At 38.1% G+C, this 24159-nt stretch overlaps 1 protein-coding gene across 2 annotated transcripts in view; it reads left to right on the top strand.

Moving 5' to 3' along the window:
• The window catches only part of HMGN3 (high mobility group nucleosomal binding domain 3), a 38428-nt gene that overhangs the window by 2418 nt on the left and 11851 nt on the right, over nt 1–24159 (top strand). For both annotated transcript variants that reach the window (XM_010586591.3, XM_023544237.2), the window contains exon 2: nt 23618–23668. In XM_010586591.3, the coding sequence (XP_010584893.2) occupies nt 23618–23668 (51 nt within the window). The remainder of the gene's footprint in view (nt 1–23617; nt 23669–24159) is intronic.

Genomic DNA, 24159 nt, shown 5'->3' with positions numbered 1-24159 from the left:
CCTGGGAATTATTAGCAGAAGTTTAGATGAACAGTAGGTTAAATGTGCACTCTGTACATATAATGGTCCCTGAAGTGGTGGAACCACCTCTTCCTTGTAGATGTTAAGGGGCCATAGTTGGTGTAGTAATTAGTCTTGATTTCCTCCACTGTCCACCACTCTTGAGACAGAGACGGTAGAGGAACTGGCTTTTGATTATGGTTTCATTTCTCCAGATGGCAGGGAATCCCCAAGCAACCTGGCCCTAGAAGCAGATCTGTGAACCAGCACCAGTATGTCATCCCTCATGACATCGTAGTGTTCTTCAGGCTTGAAAAATCTCCATGATTGATAGGAAGGCTTTTCATTTATACCTGTAGCCCAAAGTCCTGGGTTGATACCTGGGCAGGAGCAGCCACAAATTAAACATGACTATCACGGCCATCTCATTTTTCAGTCAAACCTAAGAGATTCCTAATGGAATCTTGGTGTTCACTGCAATTGCATTGGAAACCACTGTCATTGGGTAAAGCCTGCCTATGTTGCAAAGAAAAGAACCTGAGACAGTCCGCCATGCGTAGTTCTTCAAGATCAGTAATGCTGGGAAACTGCCAAAACATTTTTTTTTTTTTACACAATATTTTGCATGACTAAAGAGCTGCTCAGTCTACATTTTAATAAGCTTTAAAAGTGCCCTGTGAAAATTTTTGCCATCTTTGCCCTTTTTTCCATCTTTTCACAGAAATTACAAATGGTTATTTAATGAGTATCTGAGTAGGTTGTTCTGCAGAGCAAGAAGCAGTACTATTAAAATCAATAAAAACATCTGAAGTCTAGCACAGCTTTAATGCTGCAGGGATATACAGCTTGTTCTCGTGGAGTTTCTATTTCATTTACTGCTCTTATGGAACTTACATATTCAGTGAGGTGATACAAAACAAATGGAACATTCCAGAATGTCTAGTATGGATTCTAAAATCTTTTCTTTTCCTTATCTATATTGTAGATGAAGTTCCTAAGTAGTACAAACGGTTCGTGCTCCACCACTAACTGAAAAGGTTCACAGTTCAAACCCACCCAGTGGTACGGCAGAAGAATGGCCTGGCAATCTGCTTCCATTAAGATTACAGCCAAGAAAATCCTGCGGGGCAGTTCTACTCCGTAACACATAGGGTTGTCATGAGTTAGAAGTGACTCTACAGCAACAGGTTTTTTTATACTCTAGGATAGTTAAGGAAAGAAGGTTGAATTGGGGCTGGTCCTGAAAGTGTGGATTATTGTTAGTTGCCATCAAGTTGACCCTGACTCATGGTGGCCCCATGTGTACAGAGCAGAACTGCTCTGTAAGGTTTTCAAGGCTTTGACCTTTTGGAAGCAGATTGGCAGGCCTCTCTTCCAGGGTGCCCCTGGGTGGGTTCTAACCTCCAACCTTTCAGCTAGTAGTCCAGCACTTAACTGTTTGGTCCACCCAGGGACCTGAAAATGTGGGTAGGACTTCCATATACAGAGAGAGAAAGAGATATGGACTCTCTGTTATCAAGCATTTGAATGCCTCTTCCGATTGTGTGTTATCATGACCAGGTCTCAGCTATACAACTTCAAGGTTGTAATACCGTCCATTTTATGTATTAATATAAAATGCTCTTATGACATTGCAGTGGTCATGCCGTTAGGTAGTGATGTGATGTTCTACAAAGGGGCATCAGCCAGTGAGGCCTAGAATCCCTGTCCTAGAATGGTTAGCAAGAGAAAACACATTTTCACATCCTTTTTTTTTTTTAATTTTCTCAGTTCCTCATCACTAGAACTATTGGGAATGTCTAGTGTATCACATCAGAAATTCTCTAATAAGGCAATTTTCCATGAATTCGGGATATAAACAGCAGTATCTCTACACTTAAGGGTTTAAGGAAGAAAAGGCTGTCTTCCTCTACTCTGAAATTTGAAATTAGATTTTTATTTGTTTTCTTAAAATTGTAAAGGCCTAGTTGTGTAGGGTTTGGCACAGGATGCTTAACTAAGAATACTCAAGTTTTCTGATTAGTCTTTCAAAAGAGTATTACTCATTGTAACACCAGTGATTAGGAACTAAATGAAAATATGGATAAAGTTGACTACATGAAAATGGATATTTTTAACATGGCAAAAAAAAAAAAAAATCCAGTGTTAAAATGTAAAAGCTTTTGAAAAACTGGGAAAGAATATTTGTGCCATGTATCACTGAAAAAGGTTTCTCTTTTAAAGAGATAAAGAGCTCTCACATAACCTTATAAAAAAGATATGTATTCTTATAAGAAAATTAAAAATGACTCAGATAGACAATCCATGCAAAAAAATGTTTAGCTTCACTAGAAATCAAAGAAATATGCAATATTAAAACTAATGAGAAGTGTCTCTTTTTTTTAACCAAGCCGATGGGCAGAGATTGAAAGAATCACTGCTTAGTGTTGAGGGATATAGACATTCCAGCACTCTCACACAATGTGGATGGGGGTATAATTGCCTTTTTTTTTTTTTTTTAATGCTTTATTGTATGATTTGTGTACCATACAACCATTCAAAGTGTACAATTCAGTGATTTTTTAGTGAATCATTTATAGAGTTGTAAATGATTCAGTAGATTTATAGAGTTATACAACCATTAGCGTAATTCCATCACTCCAGAAATTTCCCTCATGTTGTTTTTAGTCAATCCCTACTCCCACCCCCGCCTCAGAAAAGGCCCATCAATGCTATGCTTTATATCAGTACTTCATTCCTTTTCACTACCCATACGCAGTGCCATCGAGTCGATTCCGACTCATAGCGTCCCTATAGGACAGAGTAGAACTGCCCCATAGAGTTTCCAAGGAGCGCATAATATTCCATTGAATGGATATACCACTTTTTGTTTATTTTTTCACAATTTCATTGAGATTTGGATTGCTTCAGTTTTAAGTTATTATAAATAATGCTACTGTTACTATTTACATATAGGTCTTTGTGTGGACATATACTTTCATTTCTCTTGGAAAGATTCCTAGGAGTGGAATTTGGTGGGTCATATGAAAGTCTACGCTTAACATTTTAAGAAACTGCCAAACAGTTATTCCAAAATGATTGTACCATCAGTGCACAAGGGTTCCAGTTTCTTGACATCCTCGCTCACACCTGGTGGTGTCAATTTTTTTGCATATGGCTGTTAGAGTGAATTTTAATTTGTTGGGTACCTAGACAATTTCGACTCATAGTGACCCTGTGCAACAGAGTAGAACTGCCCCAAAGGGTTTTCTTGGCTATAATCTTTATGAGAGCAGATCACCAGATTTTTCTCCCTCAGAGCTGCAGGATGGGTTCAAACTGCAGACCTTTCAGTTAGCAGCTGAGCACTTAACTTGTACCACCAGGATTCCTTGAATTTTAATTTACATTCCCATAATAACTAATGATGATTAGCATCTTTTCATGTGCTTACTATTACTAGCAGAAGGTATGTATTAGGTGAAATGCCTGTTCAGATATTTTACCCATTTTTTAATTGGGTTTTTTGTCTTACATTATGCTGTAAGAGTTATTTGTATATTTTGGATACAAATCCTTTATCAAATGTATGGTCTTCCAATATTTTACTCTAGTCGGTAGCTTGTTTAAAATTTTTTCTTAATGGTATCTTCTGAAAAGCAAAAGTTTTTAATTTTGATGAAGTTTAATTTATCACTTTTTTTCTTTTTAGATACCATGCTGTGTGTTTTCTGCCTCTTTTTTATTATTGTACTTTAGACGAAGGTTTACAGAACAAACTAGCTTCTCGTTAAACGATTAGTACACATATTGTTTTGTGACAGTGGTTACCAACTCCATGACACGTCAACACTCTCCCCTTCTCGACCTTGGGTCCCCTATTACCAGCTTTCCTGTCCCCTCCTGCCTTCTAGTCCTTGCCCCTGGGCTGGTGTGCCCGTTCAGTCTCGTTTTGTTTTATGAGCATGCTTAATCTTTGGTAAGGAAACCCTGGTGGCGTAGTGGTTAAGTGCTATGGCTGCTAACCAAAGAGTCGGCAGTTCAAATCCGCCAGGTGCTGCTTGGAAACTCTAATGGGCAGTTCTACTCTGTCCTATAGGGTCGCTATGAGTTGGAATCGACTCGATGGCACTGGGTTTGGTTTGGTTTGCTTTGGTTAATCTTTGGCTGGAAACCCTGGTAGTGTAGTGGTTAAGTCTATGGCTGCTAACCAAAAGGTTGGCAGTTCACATCCACCAGGCCTTCCTTGGAAACTCTATGGGGCAATTCTACTCTGTCCTATAGGGTCGCTATGAGTTGGAATCAACTCGATGCCAATGGGTGGGTTAATCTTTGACTAAAGGGTAAACCTCAGAAGTGGGTTCATTACTGAGCAAAAAGGGAATCTCAGGGCCATACTCTCAGGGTTCCCCCAGTCTCTGACCAGTATGTCTGGTCTTTTGTGTGTGTGTGTGTATGTGTGTGTGTGTGTGTGTGTGAGAGAGAGAGAGAGTTAGAATTTTGTTCTGCATTTTTCTCCAGCTCTGTTTGGAACCCTTTATTGTGATCTCTGTCAGAGCAGTCAGTGGTGGTAGCCAGGCACCATCTAGTTGTGCTGGACTCAGTCTGGTGGAGGCTGTAGTACTTGTGGGCCATCAGTCATTTGGACTAATCTTTCCCTTGTGTCTTCAGCTTTCTTCATGCTCTCTTGCTGCCAATTGGTGAGACCAGTGGAATATCTTAGATGGCCAATCACAAGCTTTTAAGACCCCAGATGCTACCCATCAAAGTAGAATGTAGAACATTTTTCTTTGTAAGCTCTGATATGCCAATTGAGCTAGGTGTTCCCGAGACCATGGTTCCCACAGCCCTCAGCTCAATAGTTCAGTCCCTCAGGGAGTTTGGATGTGTCTATGGATCTTCCATGACCTTGCCTTGGACAGATTTTGCTGGCTTCCCCAGTTGTGTACTCTCTTACCCTTCCCCAAAGTTACCACTTACCTATTGTCTAGTTAATGTTTTCCCATCCCCATCCCTCCCTTCTCTCATAACCATCAAAGATTGTTTCTTTTTGTGTGTAAACCTTTTCGTGAGTTTTTGTAGTAGTGGTCTCGTACAATATTTGACCTTCTATGATTCTTATTTCACTCAGCATAATGCCTTCCAGTTTCATCTATGTTGTGAGATGCTTCACAGATTCGTCATTGTTATTTATAGTTGCATAGCACTACATTGTGTGTATGTACCATAGTTTTTTTATCCATTTATCTGTCGATGGACATCCAGGTTGGTTCCATCTTCTTGCTGTTGTGAACAATGCTGTAACGAACATGGGTATGCATATGTCTATATGTCCGATGGCTCTTATTTCTCTAGGATATATTCCTAAGAGTGGGATTGCTGGATTATATGGTATGTCTATTTCCAGTTTTTTAAGGAAGCACCATATTGTTTTCCAAAATAGTCATACCATTTTGCATTCCCACCAGCAATTCATTAGAGTTCCAGTCTCCCCACAGCCTCTCCAACATTTGTTGTTGGGATGAGATGGTATTTCATTGTGATTTTGAATTTTTAATGGCTAGTGATCGCGAGCATTTCCTCATGTTTCTGTTAGCTGCTTGAATGTCGTCTTCGATGAAGTGTCTGTAGTTTTCTTTGTATAGGTCTTTTACGTCCCTTGTTAGATGTATTCTTAAGTATTTTATTTTTTTAGAAGCTATCGTAAATGGTATTGTTTTCCTGATTTCCTATTTGTCGTTCTTTTTATTGGTGTATAGGAATCCAACTGATTTTTGTATGTTTATCTTATATCCTGCTACTCTGCTGGATCTTTCCGTTAGTTCCAGTAGTTTTTTCATGGAGTCTTTTGAGTTTTCTATGTATAGTATCGTATCATCCACAAATAGGGACAGTTTTACTTCAGTCATATCTGATAACTCTGCCTAATCCAAGGTCACAGACATTTTTTGCTTTTTTTTTAGAATGTATATAATTTTAGCTCTTACATTTAAATCAGTGATCCATTTTGAATTAATTTTGTGTATAGTGTGAGATAGGATTTAACTTCAATTTTTTTTTTTTTTTAATGTGGCTATCCAGTTGTCTCAGTATCATTTGTTGAAAAGACCATCCATTCTCCACTGACTTGCCTAGACATCTTTGTCAAAAGCCAGTTCACCATAAATGTAGAGGTTTCTTTTTTTTTTTCCTGGATTGTTAATTATGCTCCATTGATCTATACGTCTTTGCTTAGGCCAATACCACACCATCTTGATTAGTGTGGTTTTACAGTAAAATTTGAAATTAGGTAGTGTCATTCCTCCAAATTTGTTCTTTTTCAGTTTTTTTTTTTTGTGTATGTCTCATTTAGATCTTTGTGTTTCTATATGAATTTTAGAATCACTTTATTTTTTTTGAAAGCTTACAGTGATTTTGATGGGGTTTAAACTGAAACTGTAGATCACTTTGGGGGGAACTGCCATCTTAACAGTATTCAATTTTCCAGTTCGTGGATATGAAAGGACCTGGCATGTAGTATGTCATCCATAAATGCTTTCTGAGTTTAATTGAGTTAGGTATTTATATGGAACCTATATTTGAGTAAAGACTCCAAAATGTACAATTTATTCATTCATTCACTCTTTACTAAACAGATGTTTATTGATCATTACCTTTACATAAGGTACCATCGCCTTGAGAAATAAAGTGGTGAATTATTGTTTTATTCGATACTTTTTGGAGTGAATGAGTAAATGCCCTTGTTTTTAAGGATCTTTCAGTCTGACATGGTAGATAAGGCATGTATACAAATATTTATAATTAACAGTAAGAAATTATAATGGACCACAAGAAAAGCTAGGGGCATTTCAAGATTTGGCCAGACTGCATTCAAAACCAAAACCAAACCTATTGCCATGGAGTCAAATTCTGTCTTATAGTGGCCCTATAAGACAGAGTGACAGGAAACCCTGGTGGCATAGTGATTAATTGCTACAGCTGCCAACCAAAAGGTCAGCAGTTTGAATTCACCAGGTGCTCCTTGGAAACTCTATGGGGCGGTTCTACTCTGTCCTGTAGTGTTGCTATGAGTCAAAATCGACTCGACAGCAGTGGGTATGTATAAGACAGAGTAGAACTGCCCCGCTAGGGTTTCCAAGGCTGTAAATCTTCACGGAAGCTAACTGCCACATCTTTCTCCCACAGAGCAGCTGGTGGGTTTGAAACATGGACCTTTTCGTTAGCAGCCGAGCACTTAACCACTGTACCACCAGGGCTTCTCCAGACTGCATGCCCAAAGAAAAAATACTTACAAAGAGTTGTTTGGCTGAAAGGGTTGCGGGCTATAGTTTACATTTTTTTTTTTTTTTTAATCTCAAGCAGATCTACGCTAGTTTGTTACTAAAGCTGATCCTTCGTAGGTCTTTCTCCGAACTCTTACTTTCTTGAAAGTGTGTTGTTGTTGTTGGTAGGGGCCGTTGAGTTGATTTTTTTAACTCGTAATGACCCCGTGTGACAGAATAGAACTGCCCCGTAGGGTTTTCTAGGCTGTAATCTTTACAGGAGCAGATTGCCAGGTCTTTCTCTCGTAGAGCTGTAGAGTGGGTTCAACCGCCAGCTTTTCAGTTAGCAGCAGATCGCTTAGCTCCCGTACCGCCAGGGCTCTTTCTTTGAAGTATGAGGAAGTTAAATTCAAGGCATGTGACAACAACTGAGATTAGGTTGCCAGCAGTAGCTGCTGTCCCCCAGTGGTAGAGAGCCGGTAACTTCTTGGTTCCCATGCCTTTCATTTAGCCACCCTCTTGTATCTGGCACTATGTTCCTAAATGGGCACAGCTTATTTGATTTATTACCTATTTTGAATTAACTTTTGTTTTCAGTCCTTCTAATTACACTTGACCATGAAATCTTTGATGGCTCCAATCTTTCTTTTATCCCCTATGGTTAAAGCTCTCAGCGCTCGGCTGCTAACTAAAAGATCAGGGGTTCACTTTGCGGGAGAGAGATGTAGCGGTCTTCTTGCATGAAGATTTGCAGCCTTGGAAACCCTATGGGGCAGTTCTACTCTCCCCTATAGGGTTGCTATGAGTTGAAACTGACCCGACAGCAATGGGTTAGTTTTTGGTTTATAGCACTTAGCATGTGTACTGTTAACATTTGGTGAACGAGTAGGTGAATAAATTGTTTTCAGGAGAAGAAAATTCTAAATTTGATTATTTCATATCCTTATGGGAGAGGTAATCCAGTATAGTTCTGGTACTTAACTAGTTACATGATTTGGAAAGGTTGCCGAACCTCTCCCTAAGCTTTAAAGTTCCTAATTCTCCAAGACTGAGTTTCCTCGTCTGTGAAACTGGGATAATAGTATGCTCTACCTTGTTGGATTTTTGTGGAAATTAAATGAGATGGTGAATACAAATACCATAGTGCCTGGCATGGGTAAAACAGTCGATAGATGTTCATTATTGTGCTGACAATGTTTTTAATTATTGAGAGAACTACAGTAATAAGCACTAAGTTTCCATTTTGTAGGAGGCCAAATGGCACATGTAGTGGATAGGGAGCAAGCAGATCTCACCCCAAATGTCTAATTTAACTGCAGTTACAGGAGTAGACTTTCAGCAACCAAACAACAAATACGGTGATTTCAAAAGAGCATTAGCTTTAATCTGGTACTTTTTTATTTTTTTACATGGTTGATTTTTCTCACTGAAAAATATGTTTAAAAATACTTCCATATAATGTTAAAATCCCTTTGGCAAATCAATTATTGAGTGATCCTCTTTTCCTCTTTTTCCCCCGAAAACACTGCTTTTGTTTACACCAAAGTTAAATATATTCCACTTTCCTGTAGGGTACAATTTCGAAATAGTGACTGAAATAAACACCATTTAAGCTGTCTGCTTTCACAGTACCTAGTATATTGCAATATGATGTTAGTCTCTTGAGTAATTTAAAAACCAGTGTTGAAGATAACAAACCAAATCAAAATGCTGAATTTATTTTTCACTGCCTGCTTGTTTATTGCACATTTCACTGTCTCCTTAAAAGAGTTCATTTGAACCAAAAATATTGGTCCCTGGTCAAGGTATTTATGAAGTTCAGTACTCTTATGGTTCTATCTTGTGGGCATGTCCAGAACCAGGGCCATTTACATATGTGCAAGGCAAATGCAGATTTTCTCACCCATGAAGTTAATGTTAGACATGTTCAGAAGTAGGAAAATATAAAAAACTTCAAAATATCAAAATTGGTTCCAAATTTAATATTTTAAGGGGTTTAATATGTTAACATAAATATATTTATTATTAAAATTTAAATAAACCAAACCCACTGCTGTTGAGTTGATTCCGACTCATAGCGACCCTATAGGACAGAGTAGAACTGCCCCATAGAGTTAAAATTTAAATAGCTTCCATTTATTGAATGCCTGGATGTACCAAACCTGAGCTATATGTTTTATGTTATTTCATTCAGTTCTTCCAGCAATTCTATGAGGCTATCCTTGTCTCACGGATAACAATATCGACAACTATAATATATAACATTTAGGTGGCTTTCTATGAATCGGGCACTGTCCTGAGCATTTTGCATTAATATACTTAATCCTCCCAATCATCTAATTAAGGGATGTACTCTTCTCATTCTCATTTTAGAGATGAGAAAATTGAGGCATCGAGAGGTTAATGGACTTCCTCAAGGTCCCAGTGGTAGGGAATGGGAGAGCTGGGATTTCTGTCCTGGCAGTGTGGCTCCAGAGCTTGTGCTCTTAACCACAGACCCAGGCAGCCTTTCCCACTTGCAGGTGAGAATATTGTGACTTAGACTAAGGAATTTCCTCCGAGTCACACAGCTAGGAGGTGATAGAATCAAGACTCAATCCCAGGCCTCTTTCAAGAATTTTGCTCTTGACCATTATACCATAATACTTCCTGTATATGTTTATTTGTAATAATCTCACACGTCTTTATTTAAATTAATGTGTCTAATGAATGAAACAAGGAAGAATCAAGAATTGTGTAAATATGTGTTGGGGGTTCTTTTTTTTTTAATGTTACATTTATTAAGATACCGGTTGGTTCCATTGCTTCAAGGTGCTGGTCCTAGAAAGTTACTCGACAAGTTATTATTATCTGTGATCATGCCCTCAGGCTGGCCTCAGGGTCCAGGTCTTGGTTTATAGGAAAGGCACATGATCAGGAAACCTTCTGACTATTTCAGTAACTAATGGACTATAGGAAACCTTGGTGGCATAGTGGTTAAGTGCTGCGGCTGCTAATCAAAGGGTTGGCAGTTCAAATCCTCCAGACGCTCCTTGGAAACTCTATGGGACAGTTCTACTCTGTTCTGTAGGGTCGCTATGAGTTGGAATCGACTCGATGGCACTGGGTTTGGTTTTTTTTTCGGTAATGGACTATAAAACCATATACAAGATGTATGTACATAGTCCCATCACCCACGTATTCATTTCTATGAGTACTGAGACCTTAAGACTTCGTGTTTTCTCAAATTACTCCATTAGCTGCTAGATTTGCTGCTTCCGAGATATATTGTCTTCTCTTATTTGTTATGTATGCTATAACAGAAATATGCCCCTTTGATCAGGAGCATGTAATTATATTTGCCTATACTTTTTTTTTTATTATACAGCATAGAAAGATTGTAATGTAAATGTTAAACCACCATTGCTTAGGCATTGGATTTTTTTTCCGGAACATATCAAATAAGAATAAATGCTTAATTGCTTGGAAAATTATTGGAGCTAGGACTGACAATTTTGTTCAGTGTCCTGGATTATCAATTAATTAATGTTTAATTAAAAAATTATTTTGAAAAGGTGGCAAATAATACTATTTTTAAACTATATTTTGATTTAATTTTGATCCCATACAAACACAAAGTCTACCCTGAGAGGTGTTGCTGTGCAGTGAATTACTTAATAAAGCCCTTCTAGCCTTTTTAAGAAATCTTTTTGAGTCCCACAAAGTGATTGGGTGGGGCTATGCAAATAAAGTGTTTGTGGCCCACCAAGGGGATTGAACAGCCTGCTAGTAATGTGAATAAGGCACGTGGAACGCTTGCAGGGGTGGGACGGTGCAAATAAGGTGTGTGGAATCCTATTGAGGGGATTGGTCAGTTTTGCCATCCCACTAGGCTTAAAATGAGCTCACCCTAGAGGGGAGAGAGGGGACCTCACTACCATCAAGAAAGAAGAACCAGGAGCAGAGCACATCCTTTGAACCTGGGGTCCCTGCTCTGAGAACCTTCTAGACCCAGGAGACGAGGAGTTCTGTAACATCAGAGAAGGCACAAGACAATGAGAAGCAGCTGCAGAGAAACGGCAGCGGCAGAACCAGAAGATAGTTGCCAACATGGTAAACTGGGGTGAGGCGGGTACAATGTGTGTACCAACCCATGGAGCAAGAGAGCCGAGTGCCTTTTGGTACGAGGCTTGCTGGAGGAGTGGGGTGCTTCCAGGCACTTAATTAGTGGAGCTAAAGAGCTTTGTAACACTTCAGTAAGCAGGGCAGAGGCCAGGCCCAAATGGGGGCCGAGAGCCAAGAGAGGAGGCCCGTCCTCAGGGAACCAAGAGGAGCCATGCACGGCTGAGAAGAGCTGAGAGAGCTGTCCTATACTGACGAAGGAAGACTTTGCCTACATGCGTCCTGATCCTGATCCCGAGTTGTAGCCTGTTGATCCTGATCCTGAGTTGTAAGCTGTTACTTCTAATAAACATAGTAATCGTGAGTATCGTCTGTGATCTGTGTGGCCATATTAACTGCTTATTTAACCTAGCAGAGAAGTAGGGAGGGACAGACGGCTGCTGTCAAACTTGGTAAAAAGGCTGGAGAGAGGAGGTATGTCTGATCTCCACCTGATAGAAATCAGCTTTGGGCTGATGCTTATTGTGATTCTGCCCCGCTCGAGAAGTTAGAGGAAGTCAGACGCCGCCACACCATTTTTACAGGTGTTGATTTTGTTTTTCTTTTGTTTCAGGTTTTTTTTTTTAATATAATATTGTATAGAATTCATTAAATGCTTGTTATGGATTGAATTGTGTCTCCCAAAAATGTGTGTGAACTTGGCTAGGCCATATTTCCCCGTATTGCGTGGTTGTCCACCATTTTGTGATCTGATGTGATTATCCTATGTGTTATAAATCCTAACCTCTATGATGTTAATGAGGCAGAACTCAATCTACAGGATTAGGTTGTATCTTGAGTCAGTCTCTTGAGATTTAAAAGAGAGAATCAAGCAGAGAGACATGAGGACTTCATATCACCAGTGCTGGGAGCTGAGTGCATCCTTTGGACCCTTGGTCCCTGTGCTGAGAAGCTGCTAGACTAGGGGAAGATTGATGACAAGGACCTTCCCCCAGAACTGACAGAGAGGGAAAGCTTTCTCCTAGAGCTGGTGATCTTAATTTGGACTTGTAGCCTCCTAAACTGTGAGAGAATAAATTTCTGTTAAAGCCATCCACTTGTGGTATTTCTGTCATAGCAGCACTAGATAACTAAGACAGTGCTACTTTGTGGGAAGTCATAAATATTAGGTATGTTGTATGTGGGAGATAAACATGCCAAAGTACTTGAAGAGATCAAGGTATGAAGCTTCAAAGATTCTTTCTGAAGCTCTGCATGCATCCCATATAATACATTTCTTAAAACTTAAATTTCTTTCTCATTGCTTACTTTGCCCTTAATTATAATTTTTAATCTTATTATTCTCCTTTTTAGTGTTCACATGTAGATTGCATCAGAGTCAGCTGACTAGTTTGGAAACAAATGAAGAAGATCGTAACCATGTTTGCCATTTGCCAGAAGTTAGTATCTGGGCAAATAGGAAAATAAAGTAACCCTTTGGTAACATGCTGTAAGAGCTCTAGCGTAAAAGTTGGAAGACTTGGGTCTAGTATTTACTTTGCAACTCTTTATCAGGAGAAAATCGGTTTTGGCCTCTTTGAACCTTTCTTCTTCATCTATAAAATGAGAGTATTAAGACTGCCCCTGTCTACCTCAACTCTGTTGAGAGCATCAAATGCAACAAGTGTGGAAGCACGTTGAAAAATGTGAAGTGCTATAAAAATGATTGAAATTATTTGGTGTTTTGTCTTTAGTTTTAATAGTAAGCTAAAAATAGATATGTGTATGTGACCATTTAAAAACTTAGAATAGTAAAACTATGTATAACTCAACATAACATTATTAAGGGGAACTTGGTCATTGTTGTTTTAAGAGGCTCCAATGAAGAGGAATAGGAAACATTGTTATATACTCTGTGCTCCTTAGCTGGGGCTACAGGTTAGAGTATTTCCCAAGCTAGAAACTCTTTGCTTTCTAAGCATCCCAGATCTGCACCCAGTTTTTAAATGAGAAAAGCTAGCACAAACCACTTAGAATGGTGTAATGAGCCAGGCTACCTGGGTCTGAATCCCAGCTCTGCCACTTACCAGCTAGATAAGCTTGAGCAGGTTACTTAACCTCTCTGGTGTCATTTATAAATGGACATGATGCTGTTTACCAACCTTACAGAATTGTGGTGAGGATTAAATGACTTACATCATGTAAGACACCTAGATCATTGTCTTGCACATATGTGTGATATATGAGCTTATTATTGTTACTCCTCAGGAACCCTCTCCTGTCTTTTCTAAGACCTCACTTCCAGGAATCCCTATAATATACACAAAACACTTTGTAGTGTGGCAAATGAGTACACAAACAGTTAAGTAAGTCAGAGGAGTGAGTGATCTTTGGGTCCATCCTCTTCGTTTTACCTGTTAAGAAACTCAGGCTCAGAGATGTCACATGGGAGCTAAACTGGAATTCAGGCGTCTGGCCTCAGCCAGGTGCTTTCTCCATGATCCCAACTGTACAAAACCACAGCACATTACCCAGGTAAAAGAGGCAACTCAGACCAAAGAGATGTGTAAAGTGTTTAAAACTATTTATTTCTTATTAAAACTATACTCCCATTATTGAATTATACACATTTTTTTTATCCTAATAAAGGTTCGTTGAACATTCTTAAACATAGCTTTTCCTTTATTGTCAATTATCTTTTTTTTTTTTTGTGGTAAATACATAGGTCACAAAATATTTGCCATGTCTACGTTCTTCACATGTACAGTTTAGTGACGTTAGTTACATTCATCATGTTGTAAGCACCATTAACCAGTCCTGACTTTTTCCATCACCCTTAACAGAAGGAAGCTCAGTGTCTCCGAAGTGTGTTTTCCATATCTATATGCTTGCCTGTTGTAGATATTTCATGTTGGTGGGATCATACGATATTTGTCCTCTTGTGACTGACTTATTTCACTCAGCATAATATTTTCAACGTCAGTTATCTTTTATACCTGAGTAATGTGTGAGATATTTGCCTCTAAGTGTACATCAGGAAGGAGAGCATTGCTGTTTATTTCAGTTCATCCCACATCTTTTAAAGCAAAGTGTTCACTCTGTTACTTTATTTTGAGTAACAAAACATTGAATAAGACGTGCTAGCCTGGAAAAGCCTTAATCCATGCAATTTGGCTTGTGGAAGTCATCTCATAAAATTGATAAGAACAAGCAGAGAAAGAAATGGCAGAGAATTTTAATCTAGGTTTGATTATTAATCCTCTGAATGTGATCTCAACTTCAATATTAGATTTTTTAAAAAGATTATTTTAAAAAGCAGTGCAGTATTGAGGGATCTCAAATAATCAAGTAGTTGAGCTCTGTGTCATTTTTAGCAGAAGGGTGACAGAGGTTGGGCACATTTCAGTCTTTTGTTTTACGGGTTATTTGAATTTTTGCCCTAGAATGATTTTCCTCCTCTGACAAGCTCACTATTGTTTGCTTTCTTTTCTCCAGCCTTGAGCTTATAACACAAAATGCAAATTAATTTTAAAATTCGCCTGATATGCCAGCAAATTAGAGAAAATCACTCCAAACTAATATATTCCCAAAGGTGAAAGAAATGATTATTAGTTTATTTGCACTGTTATGTCTACTCCTGGTTTTTTCACATAAGTATGGCTAAGCCAAAAATTGGAACTGTATTTGTTCTGTGGCTGCTGGCAAATGGTTACTTGAGTTTCATGAGTACTCTAGGCCCTCAAGTAATTCACTTAAATTATAAACCAATAGCTCTTACCACTTTTTAAATCTTGGTGGTAAAACTCTAAGAGCCTACACGTACCAATAAAGACTTTTTGGAACTTTAATGTAGGAACAGTCAAACGCTCAGTGCTAAGAATCCTGAGCCTCTTTCTTCCTTCCCATGTGGCTGAGGAGTATGGCACCAGGAGTATACTAAGCTTACCTTCCCAGCCTCCTGCCATGCCCTCAACATGTGTTCTCTATAGGGACAGATCAATAGGCCTATGCCATGTAGAAGGAGCCCTGGTGGTGTAACGGTTAAGGGCTTGGCTGCTAACCCACCAGCCACTCCGCAGGGAGAAAAGACCTGGTGATCTGTTCCCATAATGATTACAGCCTAAGAAACCCCATGGGGCAGTTCTACTCTGTCCTATAGGGTCTCAGTGAGTCACAATGGACTTGACGGCAATGGGATGTCATCTAGAGCTGTTGCAGCTCTTGGGAGGGTGTAACTCTTGAGGGACATAAGGATTTTTCTCTCTTCTCTGATGTCTTCCTCAGTTTGGAGGCAGAAAATTGAGCTCATTGCCCAGCCCCATAGTGCCGCTTGGTAAGGTGATAACCTTTATTTACTGAAACTGAAGTTCAGTACTTGGGTAATTTTTTCCTGTTGATGCCTTACGGATTGTCAGTGAAATAAAAATTCTAAGTTTCTTTTCTTGGTTTCCTGATAAGGACTGCTAGTCCTCATTTAGTCCTAAGGAAAATATAGTTTTGTCCCCTTTCATACACTTTATGATCTGCAGATACAGGACCCAGGCATCTTTGTGTAAAGAAAGAATGAAGACCACAATTTGTCAGCTGCTGAAGGAATCCCTGCTCCCTCTTCCCAGCTCTCCTAGCAGGTCTGAATCAGTGTTTGTAGTGCTCTTGGCTTCCTATCTTGCCCAGCTCCGCTTCCTTCATACCAGCACAAATGAAGCCATTATGAATTATATGTCTTGGACAGAAAAGGAGGAGGCAGCATATGAACCAGATTTATAGGCCACTAAAGAAATACAGAAAATGCTGAGTAAACCTAGTTGTAGAGTTTGTGTTAAGGGATATGGCACTATTAAATTGGGTTTAATGGAGCATGTTTGCTTCTTTTTTAAGTATAGATAACATTTTTACTTGTAAAAAAAAAAAATACAGAAAATAATATAACATGCTTATTTATCCACCATTTAGAATTAACAAATTTGGACATTTTATCATATTTGCTTCAGATCTTTTTAAAAAATAAATAAGTTCAAGTTTCCTTCAAAACATCTTCATCGCCTTTGTCAGCCTCTCTATATGTAACCATTATGAACTTGGTGTGTGTTCTTCCAGTCCATCTCTTTGTACTTTTATGATATGTATGTACATTCATAATATTGATTTGTGTGTGTTTTAAAACTTGTAAAAATGGAATTATATACATGTGTTATTCTGTTTCTTCCCTCTGTCACTTGACATTATAATAAATGACTATAATTTATTTAGATATATTATGATTTTTTTAATATATTTGGACTTCTTCTAGTTACTTATTTTTTGTTTTGTATTTAGCATATGTTTTCCTTTGTTTGATTCTTTTCTTCCTTACCTTTTATTGGTAAAGTTCACTTTATTCCACCCTTCCTGCTTTGGAAGTTATAGATTCTATTTCTTTTCTTAAAAGTTTTAGTGGCCATTTTTAGATTTTATTTTAACGAAGTCTTAAATTATTTTGCGACTATCATCTGACACTGTAAGACTAGACCCTCTAGTATACTTTAAGGTCTTATCCATTCTTTTGTGGTTGTTAGTGTCCAGATTTGTGCTCTCCACTCTGGTAGCCACGAGCTACACAAGGCTAGTAAGCACTTAGAAAGACTGAGGAACTGAATTTATTTTATTTTATTTTAATCAATTTAAATTTAAAAACTGATAATAGATTGAGTTATAAGTTTTTAAATATGTTTGCAACAACCTAGGTATGTGTAACTTATGTCAATTTTATAAAATCTAAATACAAATCAGGTTATTTCCAGTGTAAATTTAGTATTTGAATGGAAATGTGCTGTAAGTGAAAAATTCATACTGGATTTTGAAGGTTTCGTACAAAAAGTTGGTAGAATATCATATTAATAATTTTCATAGTGAGTACATATTGAAATTATAATATTTTACATATTTTCAATTAAATAAAATATTAAAATTAATCTCACCCATTTCTTTTCATTTTTTTATGTCCATTCCTTCCATCTGGATTCATTTTTCTTATTGCTGAATTTGCTCCTTTAGTAGTAGGTCTTTGTTGAAAGAAAGGATCTGTTGGTGGTAAACTCTCTTAGTATTTGCATTATAAAATGTCTTCCTTTTCCCTCACTTTTCAATGATAGTGTAGATGGGTATAGAATTCTAAGTTGACAGTTGTTTTTTTCATCAGCTTCTTGAACATTCTCTGTATTTTGTTATATTTTTAATTGCTGGTGTGAAGTAATTCTTTGTAAATAATCTGTCTTTGTCTCCAATAACAAGATTTTTCTCATTTTCCTTCATGTTCTGTAGTTTTGTTACAGTATATTTCTTTGTATTTTTGTTTGTTTTGTTTTATAACTTATTGCTTGGAGTGAGCTTTCAGATTGGAGACTCGTAACTTCAATTTGGGAAAATTCCCAGACATTACATCTTTGCCTTTGTACTTGTACCTCTATTCTCTTTTTTTCTGGTTTGTCTGTTAGATATATGGGGAATTTCTCAATTTATCCCCCATGCCTCCTAACCTCTCTTTCATATTGTTAATCTCCTTATTTTCTGTTCCTTTCTGGGCTAATTCCTCAGCAATCTTTGACAATTTATTACTTCCTTTTTTTACTGTCTCTAGTCAAGAGTTTATCAATGCTTTGAGTTTTTTATTTCAGTGAGCCTACTTTTCATTTTCAGCATTTATAATTTAAAAAAAAAGTACCTGTTCAAAACCTCTTACATTTTTATAAAATTAAAGACATTTTAATATAAAATACACCATACATACATATGTAGCATCCACACATGTGTATGATTTAAATAATAATAATGAAATAAACCATCGTACTTAACCATCCTGCTTAAGAGTATAACATTACCAGTGCCGTTCCTTTGCTTTTCTTGACATGTTTACCCCGTATTTACATTTGTAAACTTTATTTAGAATTATGCCTGACATGCTTTTTTTTTGTCTAATATTATGTTTGTGAGATTCATCTATGTTGTTGTGTGTACCCATAGTTCATTTGTTTGCACTACTATGTGTTGTTTATTATATGAATACACCATGATGTATTTAACTAGGCTTCTGATGACAAAGACAAAAAGATGGGTGGTTTGCAGTTTTTAGTTAATTTTAGCTTGGTATACATTTTTTAACATCCTTTCACCCTCAAACTTTCTGTGTCCTTGGGTCTTTGGTGTGTCTTTTTTTAAGTATCATACTGCTAAGTATTAGCTACTTGTATTGTTTATTTTCTTAATTTTAAGTCTTGAAAACTGATTGGGCAGATTGTTTTTTTCTTCTTCACGAGTGATGGAAGGGACAGGAAACAAAGCGGAGGTCCAACACATAGTGGAGAACAGATAGAACGGTGTATCTCTGCATAAGCGACACCTTAGAAGGCACAAAAAACTAACCAAAAATAAAAACCATCTCTCAGAGGGAAAAGGTAACAGATTTGCAGGGAATCTAGATGTAAGGAAATATGCTCAACTTTAAGGCACTGTTGAATATAATTTCATATTTGATACTTCAGAAAACTCAAGATCTTTTATCTTTTTATTGCACATCTGTGTAATAATTGACAGTCTATGAATTGATCTCGCTTGATCATAAGTGAGACATTTCCATGATCATAAGCGTGACCCTTGAGTTAGATGTCATCATCTATCATTTATGGGTGAAGAGACTGAGCCCCTGTGATCAAGTCACTGCCCAGATCACACAGCTTCTCTTAAGTGCAGAGCTGCAGTTCAAGCCTAGTGTCCTGACCCCACATGCTGCATTCATGCCACGGGTACCACATTGATACCAGGGTAAGCATCAGTTGTTCATGATGGCAAATTACTTATGTGCCTGCTAATAGAAAGCACTCAGGAGAGATTGCCAGAGAAACCAGCTTTGCCCTGAGTTGTGGCACTTCACATCTAGAGTCTCATGCTCATTTATCTGAAAGTATTAACATTGTTAGTGTACCTGCTTTTTTAATTCAGTGTCTCTCCCAAGTTTTTCTTTTCCAATAATTCATAACCAGTACAAACATTATTAGTTCAGTTTTTAAAAAAAAATGATCTTTGTCTTATTGCCTATCACTAACCACGGCATGAAGAATATTGAAAGTGATGTCACTGACATCAACTAGTGTCATTACAGTTATTTAATGCTTCTTTAAATGTGTGTCAATTATAGGTTGGACTGAAATCTGTTGAGTGGCCTGACAGGTATGAGGGAAAACCCATTACTCCTAGACAACAGAGGGTCTGGTTTGCTACCGGAAAGATTGAGTTTGTAGCCATTGAAAGTCGCGAGTTCAAATGGCCCACCAAGGGATTGACCTCATATGCTCAAACTTTGTAAGATTTTGCTTTCTTCTAACTCACCTTAATGCAACATCTGTGAACCAGATGTTCCTGTGCAAGAGAGTGGGGAACGTAAAAGGGAAAACTGTTCCCTTCATGATTGAGAAGGTTCATTGGAGAAGGGAAAAGAAGTTGGTTAAGGTTGATCCCAGAAATAGAACATCATGGGCATGGAATTCCTGGAGATAGGTGAACTGATATGATATATCAGGAGCACAGGCAGCCCCAGGGAAGTAGAGAAGGTGCATCATGCCCTTTGCCTTGAAGGAAAACTTTTGTCTTTTACAAAGACTTTATGTATTTATGACCTACACTTCACATATTATTTTAGGTTTTAAATTTTTTAATTTAGCATTGTTTTATGAACACTTTTCCATGTATTCACATAGCCCATCCATTGCATTAATGTTGTTGTTGTTAGGTGCTGCCGAGTAGGCTCTAACCCATAGAGACCCTGTGCGCAACTGAACGAAACACTGCCGGGTCTTGGACCATCCTCACAGTCGTTGCTTTGCCTAAACCCATTGTTGCAGCTACTGTGTCAGTCCATCTTGTTGAGGGTCTTCCTCTTTTTTTCTGACCCTCTACTTTATCAAGTATGATGTCCTTCTCCAGGGACTGACCCCTCCTGATAACACATCCAAAGCATGTGAGGTGAAGTCTCACCGTCCTTGATTCTAAGGAACATTCTGGTTGTACTTCTTCCAAGACAGATTTGTTCAGTCTTTTGGCAGTCCGTGGTATAATCAATATTCTTTGCCAACACCACAATTCAAAGGCATCAACTCTTCTTCAGTCTTCCTTATTCATTGCCCAGCTGTCACATGCATATGAGGTGATTGAAAACATCATGACTTGGGTCAGGTGCACCTTAGTCTTCAAGGTGACATCTTTGATTTTGAACACTTTTAAGAGGTGTTTTGCAGCAGATTTGCCCAATGCAATGCCTCTTTTGATTTACTGACTGCCGCTTCCATGGGTGTTGATTGTGCGTCCAAGTAAAATGAAATCCTTGACAACTTCAGTCTTTTCTCTGTTTATCATGATGTTGCTTATTAGTCCTGTTGTGAGAATTTTTGTTTTCTTTATGTTGAGGTATAATCTATGCAGAAGGCTGTGGTCGGTAAAGGCTTCAAGTCCTCTTCACTTTCAGCAAGCAAGGTTGTATCATCTGCATAAAGCAGGTTGTTAATGTCTTCCTCCAATCCTGATGCCCTGTTCTTCTTCATATAGTCCAGCTTCTCGGATTATTTGCTCAGCATACAGATTGAATAGGTATGGTGAAAAGATACAACCCTGACGCACACCTTTCCTGACTTTAATCCACTCAGTACCCCCTTATTGTGTATGAACAACTGCCTCTTGATTTATGTACAGGTTCCTCATCTTAAAAAAAAAAAAAAAATCTTTTTTTTTTTTTCCTCATAAGCACAGTTAAGTATTCAGGAATTCCCATTCTTCGCAATGTTATCCATAATTTGTTATGATCCACACAGTCGAATGCCTTCGCATAGTCAATAAAACACAGGTAAACATCTTTCAGGTATTCTCTGCTTGCTGCTAGGATCCATCTGACATCAGCAGTGATATCCCTGGTTCCACATCCTCTTCTGAATCCGGCCTGAATTTCTGGCAGTTCCCTGTCGATACACTTCCCACAGCTGCTCTTGAATGATTTTCAGCAAAATTGTGCTCGTGTGTGGTATTAATGATATTGTTCTATAGTTTCCACATTTGGTAGGATCACCTTTCTTGGTGATAGGCATAAATATGGATCTCTTCCAGCCGGTTGGCCAGGTAGTTGTCTTCCACATTTCTTGGCATAGATGAGTGAGCACTTCCAGCGCTGCATCCGTTTGTTGAAACATCTCAGTAGTCCGTCAATTCCTGGAGCCTTGTTTTTTGTCAATGCCTTCAGCGCAGCTTGGACTTCTTCCTTCAGTACCATCAAGTCCTAATCATATTTTACGTCCTGAAATGGATGAACGTCGCCTGGTTCTTTTTGGTATAGTGTCTCTGTGTATTCCTTTCATCTTCTTTTGATGCTTCCTGCGTTGTTTAATATTTTCCTCATAGAATCCTTCAATATTGCAACTTAAGGCCTGGCTTTTTAATTCAGTTCTTTCAGCTTGAGAAAAGCTGAGCGTGTTCTTCCGTTTTGGTTTTCTATCTCAAGGTCTTTGCATGTGTTATTATAATACTTTGTCTTCTTGAGCAGCCCTTTAAAATCTTCTGTTCGGCTCTTTTACTTCATCATTTCGTCCATTTGCTCTGGCTACTCAGCTTTCAAGAGCAAGCTTCGGAGTCTTTTCTGACATCCATTTTGGTCTTTTCTTATTTTTTCTGATGATGGGAGTTGTTTCTAGCTTTTCCATGTTATAAATATTGTCGTCATTAGATGCTGTTGAATCAGCTACAGCTCATGGAGACCCCAGGTACAACAGAACTGAACATTGCCTGGTGCTGCATCATCAACGCTGTCATTGGTAGGCCCATCTCCATTGTTGTAGCCACTATGTATTTTGAGTGCCTTCCAACCGAGGAAGCTCATCTTCTAGCACTATATTAGGCAATATTCTGTTGTGATCTGTAGGGTTTTCACTGGCTAATTTTCAGAAGTAGATCACCAAGCCATTCTTCCTACTTTGTCTTAGTTTGGATGCTCCACTGAAACCTGTCCACCATGGATGATCTTCCTGGCATTTGAAATACTTATGCCATAGCTTCCAGCATCACAGTAACACGGAAGCCATCACAATACTACAAACTGACAGACAGGTGGTGGATATTATAAATAGGACAAATAAAACCATACGTGTACAAAGAGTTTCTTTTTTGAGACCTAGTTCCAAAATTGGAATTATTTGGTCATTGTATGATTAGTTCTGTGTGTCTTTTTCATGTTGCCAAGTTGTTCTTTGGAAAGAGTATATTAATCTACTGTGTCACCGGCCTCAACCAACAGCGAATTTTATGATCTTTTTAAATTTTTGCACATTTTATTAGCATGAGGCATTACCTCATAGCTGTTTTGGTTTGCTAAGCTAAACAATGTACCAAATCTCTCATTGCCATTTGTATTTTTTCTTATGGGAACTTTATTCTTATCGTTTGCCCACTTGTGCCATAGAGATTTGAGTATTCACTTTCCAGCTTTATACAGTTTAAGATGTGTGTAATAGTTTTGGCTTTTCACTAGTTTGTTTTATTCTTATTTATTAACTCTTTAGCCAATAAAACTATGTTGGGATATGCCCTATAAATCTGAGTGTATTTTTCCCATCGTTGTATGCAGCCTGTAAAGCAGTCAGGTTAGAGCTATCCAGGGTATGGACAAGTGCTGCCCCAGGGGATACATCACTATCAGGAAACAAATCTGGGGGTTGCAGGGTGTCTGGCTGTCATGCCCAGGCTGTGAGTGGAGTAGAGATGGTGAAGTTGGCAATGGAAAAATAATAATCCATGATAAATCTGTCAAGCTATACCAAGAAATGGGCTAGAAATCAAAAGTAGGTAAGTTTAGGATGAAAATATCCTTTTCCTGGTTGGCCTGGGCTTTCCCAGCTTCCTGCTATCATCTTCAAGGACCAAAATGACAGCACCATGTGGTGGATTCCAGTCACCTCTGCCGCTGACTGTGGCTCCTTGTTCTTTAACCGGCAGTGGCGTCATGGAAGATAGATGGAAATTGTTTAGAGTGAATGTACATTGAGAACAGGGGCCCATACCAGCTTTTCACCTCTCCTGTTTAAAAAGTAGAGCAGTTATGCAGATAGATAAATACAGTGTGTATAAAACATATCTTCTTACAAGGTCACTTTTTCCTTGCCCAAAAAAAATCTGTTGGCTTACATGGTTCAGGGAATTGAAATAGGCTTTTTTTTTTTTTTTTGGTATCTCCATCTAATGTGTGTTTTCCAATTTAAATATAATTCACTGAAATATATTCTTTCTAGTCTCCAGAGAATTCAGAGGGCAAAGATGGATCCAAAGTAACTGAACTAGAGGTGAGTATATCTTTGACATCCTGTATTGGATTATTTAAATTGGAAAGTTTAATATGGTTATAATTGTCTACATCTGAATGAATAGTATTCTAAACAAGATAGTTGAGACAACATAAACCAGAGGTAAAAGTATCACTGTGTAGTCTTGCTTCTTCTGGGTATGTTTTAGTTGGGTACACTGATGAGGCATTTTCCACTTACTCTATGTTGTTTCTGTTTCTACCTGTCAGTCCCTGTGACTGTTAAAGTGCATGCTGAGAATTCCTTCTGGGCAAAGAGCGAGATAATAGGTAAATTCATCAAGGAGAACAAAGTCTGTCTTTCACAGCAAGAAAATGAAAGACTTGATTTCATAAATTCACTGCTCCAGTGAGCAAACTGTAAATGACTTTTTGGGCTCTGAATATTTTTCTGAAAAGAGTCATTTCTGAACTCAAAAACTGTGGAAGGATGCAGAAAATGTCAAAATAACTAATTTTTTTATTAGGAAA

The sequence above is a fragment of the Loxodonta africana genome, chromosome 1 (assembly GCF_030014295.1).
Source record: "Loxodonta africana isolate mLoxAfr1 chromosome 1, mLoxAfr1.hap2, whole genome shotgun sequence".
NCBI lineage: Eukaryota > Metazoa > Chordata > Mammalia > Proboscidea > Elephantidae > Loxodonta > Loxodonta africana.
This window is presented reverse-complemented; position numbering and strand designations above follow the sequence as displayed.